The 16,106-nt window shown below is 37.0% G+C and overlaps 1 protein-coding gene across 3 annotated transcripts in view; it reads right to left on the bottom strand.

The window, feature by feature from the left end:
- ITCH (itchy E3 ubiquitin protein ligase) overlaps positions 1-16,106 on the bottom strand; it is a 96,316-nt gene that overhangs the window by 31,181 nt on the left and 49,029 nt on the right. For all 3 annotated transcript variants that reach the window (XM_065921849.1, XM_065921850.1, XM_065921851.1), the window contains 5 exons: positions 14,379-14,536; positions 13,489-13,678; positions 12,228-12,323; positions 9,505-9,679; positions 5,174-5,243 (listed from right to left, as the gene is read on the bottom strand). In XM_065921849.1, coding sequence (XP_065777921.1) covers positions 5,174-5,243; positions 9,505-9,679; positions 12,228-12,323; positions 13,489-13,678; positions 14,379-14,536 — 689 coding nt within the window. The remainder of the gene's footprint in view (positions 1-5,173; positions 5,244-9,504; positions 9,680-12,227; positions 12,324-13,488; positions 13,679-14,378; positions 14,537-16,106) is intronic.

The raw sequence follows: 16,106 nt of genomic DNA, 5'->3' as shown, positions 1-16,106 counted from the left end.
TTTTTCGGCGTGCATTGGTTTTTATCATTTTTAAATGTCTTATCCAAACAGTTTCTCTTTTCAATGAAAAATCTGAATAATACTTTTTGACATTTTAAATATTTAGTTTGTGCACTTAGATTACAGCTCACACATTTTGTAGTTCTGTGACTTTACTAGGTAGGCTTTCTAAATAAAAACTTAAAAACATTTCAAAACAAAAACAAAACTCCATCAAAAGCTAACATGAGATAAGATAAAGTAGATAGAAAACTTAAAAGAATAAGGAAACCATACACATCACTAGTCAAGTAATTTTTAAAGCAAAGTGTATTCCTATAAGTTATTCTTCTGTTGTTACAAAACTCTACAGGTCTTTAATGTTGGTCTTTTGGTTAGCAATAAACTTAAACGTAGCTTAAATAGACTGCACAGTTGTATGAAATCGTAAAAGTATTGTATGAACAATGAGTGAGGTTTCAAATTCCTGTAATTGTAGTTGAATAGTCATTGTATTTTCTTGTGAACCAAGTTTAATGGTTGTACCTCAAACCAGAAAACAAAATGAAGTGCTTTGGTAGGTTAACAAAATGGTTTTACCCGGGAAAAAAAAACAACTTATTTCTATGTTTGTTCTAAGTATATAGTGCTGATACCAGCATTTCTTGGAAGAGGCTGTGAAGACCAAAACTTCAAAGATGGAACCTCAAACTTGCAAACTGAAGGCTCATGTGCTTAATGAGATGTACTGTGATTACAGAGCTGATTTCTTACTTTGTCGAAAAATCACATGATAAACAATCCTGAAATTACTGAACACCAAACCTGAATACACATCAAACCATTTCCTGACCTGATGAATAAGGCACTGAACAACAGAAGCTTCTTGATGTTCTATGTATTCTTTCATAGCAACTCTGAAAATGAGAAGACAGCTTTGTACTTCATGGGTAAACCAGCCATGAAAAGCCCTATTAGACTATATCGCTGAACCAAAAGCATTCTTTGTTCTCCAGCCTCTACAGTTTGCATGTGTTATGAATTCTTCACTGTCAGCTTCTAAGATAGTAATGTCTAGTCCAAGCACACAAAAGTCTGAAAGGGTTAGGAAGTGGGATTTAAAAATACATGGCATCACAAAAATAATGCTGACAATTTCAGAACATCAACACAGGCTATAAACTGGGATTTTATTTCCTGGATCAATGCTGAGGGTCTATCAGGTGCTTCTCATTTAATACCAGAGCCATCCCTGGCTCCACAAATAAAGCATATGCCCCAAGGGCAGAATTCAGTTCACAAAGAAAGCAGTGCTCAGTCTAAATAATAGGATGATCATGAACTCATTTAAGAAGGGGGAAGGGCCGCACCTCAACTTCAGGAGCGTGAAACCTAAACATAAACAGAACGTATAATAACCAAGGAAAAATTCTGATAACATACATAAGGAGAGATTGGGTCTCTAGAGGCAGTATTTTAGGGAAGTATTGTTGGCTAAAATAAAAATGAGAAAGATCCTGATGATATAATGATAAACACAAAAACAAGGACCAGCTCTGCAGGAAAGGCTTTTCAAATAAAGGCAACACAAACTGCAATTCATGCTTCTGTGAGCAAGAAACAATTTTTCTTAACAGTTACCCTAGAGAAGATGCAAACTAGTTTGTGCTTCTAACAAAACCCAGTCAAGATTTTTCTGCAATAAAATCAAGAGGATTAATATACGACCTACAGATGTTTCAGTCCATCAGCTTCTCTTCTGTAACATGAATGTAAAACAACTCCTGAAATAAAGCTGAAAAGACCATTCATGTCAGGGAATTCAACCAAACAGCTCTAGTTTGGTATGTCTAAGAACAACATTTTTTTCTAAAGTACTTCATACCAATCACACACTGTCCATTATAAGGTCCCACAGAGCCAAAAGATCCCTTACCAAACTACCAGACACTAGTGAATAAAGACCTTCACCACTTTCATATGCCTTCCTTTTGTTTTATAAGCTGGCAACAATAATAGTTATAACTATGAACTATTACATTTTTTATCTCTGATTCACAGGCATGCTAAGGATAAATAACTTCAAGGGCAATTGTTGTTCAGTTGCTCAGTCGTGTCTGACTCTCTGCGACCCCATGGGCTGCAGCACACCAGGCTTCCCTGTCCTTTACTATTTCCCAGAGTCTGCTCAAACTTGTTCATTGAGTCAATGATGACATCCAGTCATCTCATCCTCTATCAACCCCCTTCTCCTCCTGCCCTCAATCTTTCTCAGCATCAGGGTCTTTTCCGATGAGTCAGCTCTTCACAACAGGTGGCCAAAGTACTGGAGCTTCAGCAAAGTCCTTCCAACAAATATTCAGGGTTGATATCTTTTAGGACTGATTTGATCTCCTTGCTGTCCAAGGGACTCTCAAGAGTCTTCTTCAGCACCAGTTTGAAAGCATCAATTCTTTGGCACTCAGCCTTCTTTATGGTCCAACTCTTACATCCATACATGACTCCTAGAAAAACCATAGTTTTGACTACATGGACCTTTGTCAGCAAAATGACGTCTCTGCTTTTTAATAGGGTGCCTAGGTTGGTCATAGCTTTTCTTCCAAAGAGCAAATATCTTTTAATTTCATGGCTGCAGTCACCATCCGTAGTGATTTTGGAGACCAAGAAAATAAAGTCTGTCACTGGTTCCATTTTTTTCCCATCTACTTGCCAGGTGCCACGATCTTAGTTTTCTGAATGTTGAGTTTAAAACCAGCTTTTTCACTCACTCTTTCACTTTCATCAAGAGGCTCTTCAGTTTCTCTCCCTTTCTGCCATTAGGGTAGTGTCATCTGTATATCTGAGGTTATTGGTATTTCTCCTGGCAATCTTGATTCCAGCTTGAGCTTCAACCAGCCTGGCATTTCACATGATGTACTCCAAATATAAGTTAAATAGGCAGGGTGACAATATACAGTCTTTACAAATTCCTTTCCCAATTTTCAACCAGTTTGTTGTTTCATGTCCAGTTCTAACTGTTGCTTCTTGACCTACATACACATTTCTCAGGAGACAGGTGAGGTGGTCTGCCATTCCTATCTCTTGAAGAACTTTCCAGTTTGTTGCGATCCACACAGTCAAAGGCTTTATTTAGTGTAGTCAGTGAAGCAGAAGTAAATGTTTTTCTGGAATTTCTTGCTTTTTCTATGATCCAATGGATGTTGGCAATTTGATCTCTGGTTCCTCTGCCTTTTCTAAATTCAGCTTGTACATCTGGAAGTTCTTGGTTCACATGCTGTTGAAGGCTAGCTTGAAGGATTTTGAGCATGACCTTCTCCCATCCAAGTACTAACCAGGCCCGACCCTGCTTAGCTTCCGAGATCAGACGAGATCGGGCGCGTTCAGGGTGGTATGGCCGTAGACGAGCATGACCTTCTTGCATGCAAAATGAATGCAATGGTGTGGTACTTTGAACATTCTTTGGTATTGTCCTTCTTTGGGATTAGAACAAAAACTGACCTTTTCCAGTCCAGTGGCCACTGCTGAGTTTTCCAAATTTGCTGATACAGTGAGTACAGCACTTTAACAGCATCATCTTTTAGGATTTGAAATAGCTCAGCTAGAATTCCACCAGGTCCACTAGCTCTGTTTGTAGTAATGCCTCCTAAGGCCCACTTGACTTCACAGTCTAGGATGTCCAGCTTTAGGTGTATGGTCACAACATCATGGTTATCTGGGTCATTAAGAGCTTCTTTGCAGAGTTCTTCTGTGTATTCTGTGGTAAGTGAAAAGTCACTCAGTTTGACTCTTAGTGACCCCAAGGACTATACAGTTCCATAGGATTCTCTAGGCCAGAATACTGGAGTGGGTAGCCTTTCCCTTCTCCAGGGGATCTTCCCAACCCAGGGATTGAACCCAGGTCTCTCGCATTGCAGGTGGATTCTTTACCAGCTGAGCCACAACTGAAAGGCAGGCTTAATCAGCCAATTTCATTTTTTGCCCAGATTCATGTGACCTTGACATCAATTTTTTCCCCTCCATTCCTAAAACAATCCTAGAGCAACCTATCAAACTGATGTTTCCCAATAAGACTACCTAGAATTATTACTTTCTGAAATATCTGCAGCTCTTGAAGATAAAAACTGGTTCCATAAATGGTTTTACTCTGTTTTCCACTTTCTATTGATATATAGTCTTTCTCTTCCATGTAGAACTGTTTCTCTATTGTCATGTTTATTCTAGAAACTTACTACAGCTTTATGACTTATATAACACATATAAAATAATCTGGTAAGGCAGGCTCATCTTAAAGTTTTAATAACTAAGGTACTTGACAATAGAGCTTACCCAAGTCCAAGTACTCCACGGTGTAGGACACAAAGTCAGTACCCTACCATGTTCCCCCTTCCACTGTTCTTTCAGATAACATCAACTCTATCAACCTCTGAACTGCATTTTAAAAGCACAAATATGATCAAAATCATCTTTAAAGCTTTCTATTTTGAAATAAGTATTGTATCATGATGCAAAAAGTGTTCAAATAATCTCATATACCCTTCAATCAGTTTACCCCAATGAGGACATCTTCTGTAGCTATGGGAGAGTATCAAAATCAGGAAACTGACAGATACATTGCTGTTGACTATAAACTTAACTCAATTTTTATTAATTCTTAAAGTTTGAATTCATTTCTGTAATATATAGTTCTATACACTTTCATTCCATGTACAAATCAGTGTAATCACCACCATAGTGAAGGGACAGAACTGTTCCACCACTATGTAAGAACCACTCATGTTAACTCCTATATTTGGAACCACCTACCAGTCAGTGGCTATCTCCTGGCAGCTACTAATCTATTTCTCATCTCTATAGTTTTGTCATTTTAAGAATGTTATATAAATTGAATCATATTAGAACATAATCTCTTGAAATGAATATTTTTCACTAAGCATAATGCTCTGGAGGTCCATCCAGATTTTCCTAAGTATCATAATCCAGTCCTTCTTATGCTAAGTGGGCAAAATACTTTTAAATTTTAGAAGAGTAACTTAGAACATCTGGGGAATTTAATGCCTATTTGGCACTCCAAATTAAACCAAGACACCGAAAAATCTTCTCAGATATTCACTCAAGCAAGAGCAAGGTTTATCATCCATAAATATGTAATTGTTAAAATGACTGAATTTAATTTAAAAAAAGCCACGTGACTTACCCCATCCAGGTGGCAGGGGACCCAGGGGATCAAATTCTTTATTTTGTGATGTAGCAAACAAATCTTGATTCTAAAAAGAACCATCCCCAAAATGGTTAAATAACTAACAGATAATTGGAACGCAAGCTTATGAATTCTGATAAGCCTTTTCCTGACCATGTGCAACATAACATACTCTTATACAGTCCACATCTTAGAGAAGTATGAATCAAAGTCAAGAACGAAAGTCAACGCATTCTCATGAGAAAACAAAAAAATCTGTCAATATTTGAAACTATCTGATATTCAAGCATTACAAGTAATTTTACACCCAAATTGACCACGCTTCCCGTTACTTAGCTTCAAATCAGTAAGTTAGAGAAATATATAAACCCTACAAAAGTCACTTAAGAGTAACAGTACTCAGTCATCAGCTGGCTGAGAAAAATCTTGTATTTCTAACCCTAAAATCGTTTGAGAAGAGAGTTGGAGGAACATGAAGAATAGACTATCAGAAGAGCAAAAGGAAAGAATTCCAGTGTGGAAGGTGCTGATAAGCCTAGAACTGTAGAGATTTCAAAATTTTATTTGAAATTATCACACTGGTGGAGAGAGAGGTCTAGCTAGATAAAAGGAAAATAGGAGGCAACCACTGGAAAAAGAGATGCAAAAGTCCTACTGAGTGTGTGGGATGAAGGGTTAATAAGTGTGTTTTAGTTTAAAAATGTAATAAAGTGGGGGATACTTTGTGGTCTCTCAGTAAGATGCAGTTAAACCCTTTCTTCTGTAAGGTAAGGCAAATAAATAATAGACTAATTGCTTTCAAAATTATGGGAAAAATACACAAGTAAATAAGTAAAATAAGTATTTTACACAAGTAAAATAAGATAGTGTATCCCATGTACCCAGCAACAAGATTCAACAGTAACCAAAACTGCCAACATTTATTTTTCTTCCATATTCTTTGCTGAGCAAACAAAGAGGGGGAAAAAACAGTCGTCATTTCACTATTTTAGTAAGCCTAAAATTTGTGAACATTTTCTTATACAATCACACTATCATTATTACACCTACCAAAGACTCTATGTTAATTTTATCATCTAATACACAATCCCTAATTACATGTGTCTGGTTACTTACTAGATCGAATCAGAATCCAAAATTATCATACTGCATATTGGTTTAGTCTCTTAAGTCTAAATTTATAGCAGTTTCCTCCACTATTGGTCTTCTTCGCCCCATATCATTGATTTATTATGGAAACTGAGTTAGCTGACTAAAAAGTTTTAAAAGCATATGAGAGATACTCCATTTCTCATTTAAAAGCTCAAAGAAGTTAGACCAGTCAAGGATTGGCCCTGCTCCTGAAAGATACAGTAACAAAAAAATAGGGAATAGGGAAGCCAAGGAGAAACACTATACAAGGTTTGAACCTTGTTAACAGTTTGGAGCAGTTCAGCATATGACAAACTGCTCTGATAATTTTTCTAAGACCTAAGCCTATCCCACCGACTTTCCCTGGACAGATAAGCTAAGGACAGGCACAATGAAGCCATGGGCCAGAGCCATTACACAATGATCCATCATCAACCATATCCACTCTGAGGTTAAAAATGCTGAGTGTATGAGCATCTGCTGTCCTATAACCAGGGTCAGAACAAAGGCCACTTCACCTACCGAATAAACAGATTTTCTCACCACCTCCTCACCACTTTTTAAGTAGTTAGCATTAAGAATGTTCAATTCAATTCATAACTAGAATAGGCTGTTTAAATTCTTTATACTTTAGAACCACTCTATAAGAAGAGTGAAGAGTAGGAATGTGGACAGGAGAAAAGGAAAAATGGTTCATGAATAAAAGGTGCAATGCAAGAAAAGTTTCTTAGAGTATAAAATTGGTTAAGTTACAATGAAGCAATACACAATGTGGGTGCTTTAGGAATTTTCTAACTGTCTTTAAAAAGAGGGTTTTAAAAGATCGTATGCTAGATACAGAAGGCCAACAGGCACATGAAAAATGCTCACCATCACTAATCAAAACCACAGTGAGAGATCACCTCACACCCATCAGAATGCTTATTATCACAAATGTCACAAATAACAAATGTGGCAAGGATGTACAGAAAAAGGGAATCCTGTATATTACTGGTGGAAATGTAAATTGGTGCAGCTACTTTGGAATACAGTATGGAGATTCCCCAGAAGATTAAAAATAGGAAGTTCTCTGGTGGTCCAGTGGTTAAGATTTCATGCTTCCACTACAGAGGGCCTGGGTTTAATCCCTGACTGGGGAACTAAGTGCGTGGCATGGCCAAAAAAAACCTAAAAACAACAAAAAGACTAAAAAGAGACCTACCATATGCTAGAACAACTCAACTCATGGATATATATACCTGAATTCAAAAAAATATATGCACCCCAATGTTTATAGTAGCATTATTTGTAATAGCCAAGAAAGATATAGAAGCAACATTAAGTGTTCCATCAACAGATGAATAACTGAAGAATATATGGTATATATACACAAAGGAATACTATTCAGCACCCCCCAAAAAATGGTATTCTGCCATCTGCAACAAAGTGGATGAACCTGGACGGTATCATGTTTAGTGAAGTAAGTCAGAGAAAGACAAATACTGTATGTTATCACCTATATATGGAATCTAAAACTATAAAACTATAAAAAGTAAAACAAATGAATAATCAAAATAGAAACAGATTCATAGGGAGGACAAACTAACGGTTACCAGTGGGAAGAGGGAAGCAAGACAGAGGTGGATTAAAAGGTAAAAAACTACTACATGTAAAATAAATAAGCTTCAAGAACATATTATATAGCACAGGAAATAGAGTCAATACAGTAACTTTAAATGTTACATAATCTATAAAAATTTGAATAACTATGTTGTATACCTGAAACTAATAAAATATTGTAATCCAACCATACTTCAATAAAAATAAAAGATCATGTATTCTAAAATGCACATCTGCATGTGTGGATAGAAATGCAGGGAGAGAAAAGAGAGAAAAGATAAAAAAAAAAAGATGAAAACTGACATTTCTATGCATTTAATATGTGCCAAAAAAAACTGTAACTTTATCTTATAGAATTCTCAAAAAAAAAAAAAAAACCTGAGGTAATTTTATCTATAGATCTACAGTACAGATAAAGTAAATGAGTCTTGATGAGGTTAAGGAACTTACTCAAAGTCATAAAGAGAAAGTAACTGTGGAACCAGGATTCGAACCCAGATGTGTCTGACTCCAAAGCCCCTACTCTTTCCACTGGACACCCATGTGGAAACTAGCTTTAAAGAAGGCAAGCCAGCCAAGCATTCAAACCTAAAAGAAATTTCACCAGGTATACTGAAGATGATTATAATTTAGAAAGAAAGGAAGATGTAAAACAGCACTGGGAAAAAAAAAACTGTAAAGTAGACAAGACAAAAATTAATTTCACTTCTAAAACCACCAGGAAGGGGAAAACATTGACAGCTGCCTGCAGAAGCTGGCAGGAAAAATTGTTACATGAAAGAAAGTTATCTTAGTCATAACCAGGTGGTGAAGCAAAAGCTGCTGAGCAAGGTGCAAATTTATCTACATCAGTGAGTGGTAAGTATTATGATGACAAAGTCCAAGAAACAGAAATACGGAGAAAAGGCAAAAAGGTAATGCCTAATGAGAACAGGAATTTATTTTGATGGATTCTAACAGAGATGATACTGATGGCAATAGAAGGGAAGAGACGGCAATGGAGAGGGTTGGCTTCTCTTGAACTCTTGGTAAGTTGGTTTATGTAAATTTAAACCACTTCCAGAAAGGAGACATTTTGATGCCAAAGATAATATGGTTTCAAAGTCATAATAATATATTTAACATAATTCTATAAGGGATCAAACTTCTCTAGTCTTCTCAAGCACTAAATAATGTATTGTGTAAATTTTACCTTTACATGTTACAAAATGATTCAATTCTATCATGAGTTTCACTTGAGTTAGGTGCTGTTAGACCCAAACAGTCTAACGTTCTGCTAAGCTAGGCAGTATTAAATTCAGAACTGTTTGAATTCTTTTTACACTGCTTGGATTTTATTATTCTTTTGTAAACAAATTTTAAGTTGTCAGAACTTTCTTTAACAAAGCAAGGGAAGTTGAACTTTAGGAAATTTTAAAAAGAATAAATCACCTACACAGACTACGCGAAACAAGGTAGAAAAATAGTAATATCATCAACGGCAACAACTGGGTTGCCATCCTATTTGTACTTTCTTTTTAGTGCTTTACATTTTATATGTAAGAAAAGGTTAAAAGTAAACACTCATTAAGGTTATAAAGCCAAATACATATGCTCACCCCATAAATGAACCTCTGGTTAAATTGCTGCATAGCTCCCTGAAGTTGACTACGCTGGAGCTGCCATTGTTCATAGTTCCGGACGGATTCCAATGTTGGCCTCTGCCACGTTGTTGTTCTTGTGAAATGGTCAACATAATAAATACGTCCCATGTTGTCAACCCGCCGTTCCCAGCTATATGAGGATAAAAACAACTGAATTCAACAAATATTTGTGAAACAGTTAAGAATTAAGTGGGACTTCATTTTAGCCCTGGTACAGATTTGGTAAGATTTTACCTTGCACAACTACTTCTCAGTTACCTGAAGTCTTTTATATGTATGTACTTTACAGTTTTTAAAAACTTAAATTTACTTATTAATTTTTGGTTGCACTAGGTCTTTGTTGCTGTGTAGGTTTTCTCTAGGTGCAGAGTGTGGGCTTCTCCTATTCTGAAGCATGGGCTCTAGGGCATGTGAGCTCAGCAGGGCTCAGGAGTTGCAACATGCAGGCTCCTACAAGGCTGCGGCTTGTAGGGTTCTAGAGCACCGGCTCAGGAGTTGTAGTACATGAGCTTAACTGCTCCAAAGCGTGTGGAATCTTCCTGGACCAGGGATCAAACCCATATACCCAGCATTGCAGACTCTTATCCACTGTATCACCAGGGAGGACCTTTTATATATTTTTTAATGGTCTATAAGCGAACTTAAACGGAATGTATATAAAAATCTCTTTTTTAAAAGTTAAGATGTATCAGTCAGGTTTCTGAAACAATGTATCTTAACTGATTAAGTCTCAAGTCAGTAAGACAAAAGCTCTCATTTTCTTTGTTTGAAATGTTCTTTTCACTGGTGCAACCCTAATAGGAACAGAAACACATGTGAGGGCCGGAGAGTGCAAGTGCTTTCATGGATGTCAGGAAAAGCACTTTTTCACAAGAATAGAACTATTTTATTTATCATTTGAAATGGATGCATAACATTCAAGTAAACACTGATAAAGTAACTTGATGTCTACCTGGCTGATCGTTTGGGGTTATGTCTATTAGTTTAATACTATCCAGAATTGGTTCCAGGACATTCCTTGGATACTCAAGTCCCTCACATAAAATGGCAAGGCATTTGCAGATAGCCAGGCACATCCTCCCATACACCTTAAATCATTTCTAGGTTACTAACAATACCTAGTACTATGTAAATGCTAAACAGTTGTCAATACAACATTAATGTTACGTAAACCTTGCCAAGGCTTGGCAAATTCAAGTTTTGTCTTTTGGGAAACCCTGAAATTTTCCCCCCTATTTTGATCTGTGCATGCAGGCCAACTGTGGTAAAATAATAAATATCTTTTATGTATTGAAAAATTTTTTCTTCCTTTGCACTACTTCTTTAGGATACATTTCCTGGAGAGGGTTACTAAGGGTATGGGTATTACTACAGTTATATATACTTTCTGTGAGAGTTGTAACTACTTTATACTACCACCAGCAACATTAAGAGGCAAAGTTCCCCTAAAATTTCGCCAAAACTGGATAGTGTATGTTAATTTAACAAGCAAAACTGTACCTTTTAGGTGTGTATTTAAGATTATTAGTAAGACTAAATATTTTCATGTATTTACTCCTGGCTTTCCTCAGATAAAAATATTTTCTGTCATCCAATTATTTTATATAATGTTAAATGATTAACACCATGTATTAATATATCCCATTTTAATATTTATCCAAATATCTTAAAATGAGTTTGCTATTATGTATTAGCTTTTATAAGAACTTTACCATAAATATGATAGGGTCTACAATTCTTATCCAGTTTAAAAAAAAACTAATCCTGTTGTACAGTAGAAACTAACAACATTGTAAAGGAATTATCTTCCCATGAAAAAATATTCTATGATAAACCATAATGGAAAAGAATATTAAAAATAACATATATATGTATAACAGAATCACTATGCTGTACAACAGGGGCTTCCCAAGTGGCTTAGTGGTAAAGAATCTGCCTGCAATGAAGGAGATCCAGGTTCGATCTCTGGGTGGGGAAGATCCCCTGGAGGAGGAAATGGCAACCCACTCTAGTATTCTTGTTGTGACAGCAGAGCTTGGCAGGCTACAGTCCATAGGGTTGCAAAGGGTCAGACATGACTGAAGTGACTGAGCAGCATGCTGTACAATAGGAATTAACAGCAGTGTAAATCAACCATACATCAATAAAAATAAATAAGGGGGGAAAAAACCTACTCTTAAAACCCTGCAGTTTGAGCCAGGTAAAAGTTCACAAAGTAAACTTAGGGAATCTTTCTTTAGGTCAGAAATGAGTGAAAATAAACGTATTTCATCATAGTAAATCAATTCCCAGAATCTCTTTTCAGTCTGCACCCATCATAAAGCAAAGTAGATAAAAACAAGACAGACAGAAGAGGAAAAGTAGGAAGGCAGGGAAACTGTATAGATGTAATCTATGCTGTGTGAGTGCTAAGTCGCTTCAGTCATGTCCAACTGTTTGTGATGCTATAGACTGTAGCCTGCCAGTTCTTCTGTCCAGGGGATTCTTCAGGCAAGAATACTGGAGTGGGTTGCCATGCCCTTCTCCAGGGGATCTCCCTGACCTGGGGCTCGAACCCATGTCTCTTATGTCTCCTGCACTGGCAGGCGGGTTCTTTACCACTAGCGCCACCTGGGAAGCTCCACAGATGTAATCTATAGTTCTGAATACTTTTTTTTTTTTCCAATTCAGACACTTACCCAGGAGGTAGAGGTTCTGGTCTATCCCACGTTGTTCTTTTTTCAATATGATCTACATAGTAAACTCGCCCATGCTGGTCCACTCTCTGCTCCCAACTTAAACACAAAATTTAAAATGCTGATAAGCTACATGTATGAGTTGCCTGGTTTTTTAACCCCAGAGTTGAGACAAATAAGCATTTCAGTATATAAAGCAGATACCAAAGGAATTTAGGAATAAAGTCAAGAAATGTTATCCTGAAGGTAACAGTGAATGAGATTTATCCTGCTTAAGTATCTGCTCTAGGAGATGTCTTCTACTTCTAAAGAGGCTGAGGCAATGCACTCAGGTGACAAAATCTGTTTCAATCTGATCAGAGTACACAAAGAACTTGAGTGGAAAAGAAAACTGCAATTATTGTCACAAAATCTGAAGAAATGAAGGGCAAAGGACAGTTTGGTTTCTAGAAAAGTTGAAATCAAAGAATAAGACTTTATCAGATGTGCCCCTGCAGTCTTAAGTACAAAGGCAACCTGAGAATTCTAGTTTCCTTGATAGGTTTACCCCCAAAGTAAAAAAGACAGGAATAAACCAATAGAGTTTAGAAGAACCAGTTACTTCTAAGAGAACCCATCCAGATTCTCTTCGCTAGTCCCTGACACAAAGAATTTCCTAATCTGGCTTTCAAAAATGAAAATGGCCTAACTACCCACATACATAATATATAGTCTCTTTAGCAATTAAAATCCTCATCATGGGTTTCTTAATTTATCACCTAGTTAATTTTGATTAGCATTCTGAACTCTGGATTAATTTGACTGCCACAATGTATCTGTGTATAACTTCACTACAGCATTACTAATTTTAAAAATAATAAGTAGAGATTTACATGAGATTGAGTTGCAATTTTTTCAGTTTCCTAAATTCAACTCTGCCATGACTTTACAACGGCAAAGAAATAAAATTTAAGTGATATTTTCCCTTCAAAGTAAAGGCAACCTGAATTAGGCAGCTATTTTATTACTTGGCCTTGGTAAGTTCCTAAGGCTCAGAGTCCTTCTTTTAAAAAAAATTTTTTTCTTCTTCTAGTTGGCTTTAAAATGAGGGAGTAATTTCAAATATGACAAGCTATTTTGTTCAGTTTGACTCTAGACTTCTCAACACACATGCATAACCACAGTGATATTTTTTAAAAGAACGGAATTCAGTACTACTTTCCTTATTAGTAAGTTTATGCAGAAGCCTAAAGAAAACAAATGTTAACCAAAAACAATTACTCACCCAGGTGGGAGGGGAGCTTGAGGTACAGGATTTAATGGTCTAGGGCCTGCACCTCCAGATATAGTAAGAGGAATTATTAATCCAGATGTTGCTCCTTCAGATGCACTTGAATTTGTATTTGTTGGTGGCAGAGAGCCGGTACTAGAGCCATCACTTTCAGAAGTGGTAGATGGTGAGCCATTGACAGATGCTTTAAGATTTGAGGAAAACAGAAAAACAATTTTTAGAAATTTAAAATCAGGATAAAAAAAGGTAGATGATAGATGTTTCTATTTTTAACATCTAACTATAGATGTTTCTATTTTTACTACATGAAATGCTGATTTGCATGATTTTTGCTTTAAAAATCCAAGTATCATTTACCATTGTTAGGTTATTTGCCAATTACTGATTATCTTTTTTAAAAGGATACAATAAGAATAAGCAAACAGATCCTTGACTCTATGAAATGCTTATGTCAACACAGGTACAAACACAGAGAGAAAGGTGCAATCTTATCTGTACTGCCTATATGGTTATAGCACATGTGTGATTTGTGCCCCTCTCCTGCTTTTGGGCACACTTAGGATCTCAGTTTCCTAAATCCAGGTGACAACAGTGAAAGCCCCGAATCCTTACTACTAGGCCACCAGGGAACTCACAGCACACACATAATTTTCATTCTCAGTAGAGCATCTGCCTCAACCCTGGCGGAAAAACTTAGGGAACAGGCCACACCTTAATTAACTATAGAAAGATTATTCTTGGTCAAAAACTTAAATGCAAAAATTCAGCTTGAAAATTAGCCTACCAGTGTCTCTTAACACTTGCCTGAGGATCAATTCCCAAATAGAATTTTATAATCAACAGTACTGAGATCTACATCCCTAGTGTATGCCTGGAATACACACCTGGTCTACGTGGGGTAGGTGGAGGTGGTCGTGAAGGTCTTGGAGGCCTAGAAGGTTTAAAACCGCCATTTGAGAGTGATGGAGAATTATTCCCATTGATCCTCCTATTGTCACCAGACCCTGCATCCTCAGGGTCATCTGATCCACTTGCGTTCGCTCTGGGTAAAAAGTCAGGGAAGGGAAAAAGAATGCTCTTTAAATTTAACAGAAAACCAACAGAAAGACCACAACTTTTAGGAGCTTGAGAAAAGCTTCCTAATTTCTGGCCAGTCCTACCAAATATATAAACAGCTCTTAAGGCAGATGTACATACAGCTTCTCAGAGCACATCTAGAAATAGAGTAAGGAGTTACTCAAGGGTACAGAAATAGTTGGGACTATTCAGAACTGTAAGGTATGCTGGTTCAGATTTCAAATAACTCTTCAGAGGTCCCCGTATAAGCAGAAACAGAGTTAAATTCTCAAAATTCCAAATGACTTAGAAAGGGCACTATTTTATCACAACCACAGATAACTTTGTCGTCATTTTCTTGGTTTTCATTATCTCTTTAACATTTAGGTCTGGAACAAGGCTGACTGTTCCACAGCAGGAGAAGTACACTTACTTCCGAGGGCTACGTGCTCTCCTTCTACCCCAGAAAAGGGTAAAATGTTCCAAGTTATCTAGGAGAGAGGTGTCCACAGTTTTTTTTTTTAAAGGAACTATCATTTCTTCAGAGCAATGACTTCAGTTGGAGAGAAAGAAAGATGGGAGAACACTAACAGGAATGTCAGATACAGAGCTACTACTGTTAGTTAAATATAGCCAATTCCTTTCCCCAGGGGAATCATTGATTACAAGGCAGAGCATGAATTAGCTAGTTTGGAGATGATTCAGCTAAAGCTCTAATAACCTACTACCTGGCAACTGGAAACCACTACACTGTACTAATTCATACCCTGGACCTCGTGGCAATTCTGAATAAAATTTAATAGATTCAAGAAACCAAAACAGAGGCAGTACCATGTATTAAACCATCTTCACATTATGGTCCCCAGAAATCAAAGTATGATATTTGGACCAGAGGCAAGCACAATTCACAGAAGCCTGTTAGAAACACACAATCTTGGACTCCACTCCTGATGCATTATATCAGAGAGAGTGTTTTAACAAGATCTCCAGATGATCTGTGTGAACAGTAGGGCATGGCACATACTGCTGTGAGCGTTCCTCAAATGCTTATTCTGAATAAATGGAAAAGCTCAGTAACAGGCAGTCAGCACCTAACTGGTGCTGACTGCCTGCAGGAAGACCGAGCAACCTCAGAACATGAACAGAATGCAGCAAGAGTCAGCTCTGACACTGCTTCCCTTCCCCTAGGTGATGAGTCTTATTGAGTTGTACACCTTTTTGAGAGTCTTGAGTATTGCCTCTCTATACTACTTTAAGATGGGAATGGGTAAATTTAATTCAGATGACCATTGTATCTACTAACATGGGCAAGAATCCCTTAGAAGAAATGAAGGAGCCCTCATAGTCAACAAAAGAGTTCAAAATGCAGTACCTGAGTATAAGCTCTGAAACGACAGAACAATCTTGGTTCGTTTTCAAGACAAACCATTCACATATACACCATGGAATATTACTCAGCCGTTAAAAAGAATTCATTTGAATCAGTTCTAATGAGATGGACGAAACTGGAGCCCATTATACAGAGTGAAGTAAGCCAGAAAGATAAAGAACATTAC

Source organism: Muntiacus reevesi, chromosome 2 (genome assembly GCF_963930625.1).
Source record: "Muntiacus reevesi chromosome 2, mMunRee1.1, whole genome shotgun sequence".
Lineage (NCBI taxonomy): Eukaryota > Metazoa > Chordata > Mammalia > Artiodactyla > Cervidae > Muntiacus > Muntiacus reevesi.
This window is presented reverse-complemented; position numbering and strand designations above follow the sequence as displayed.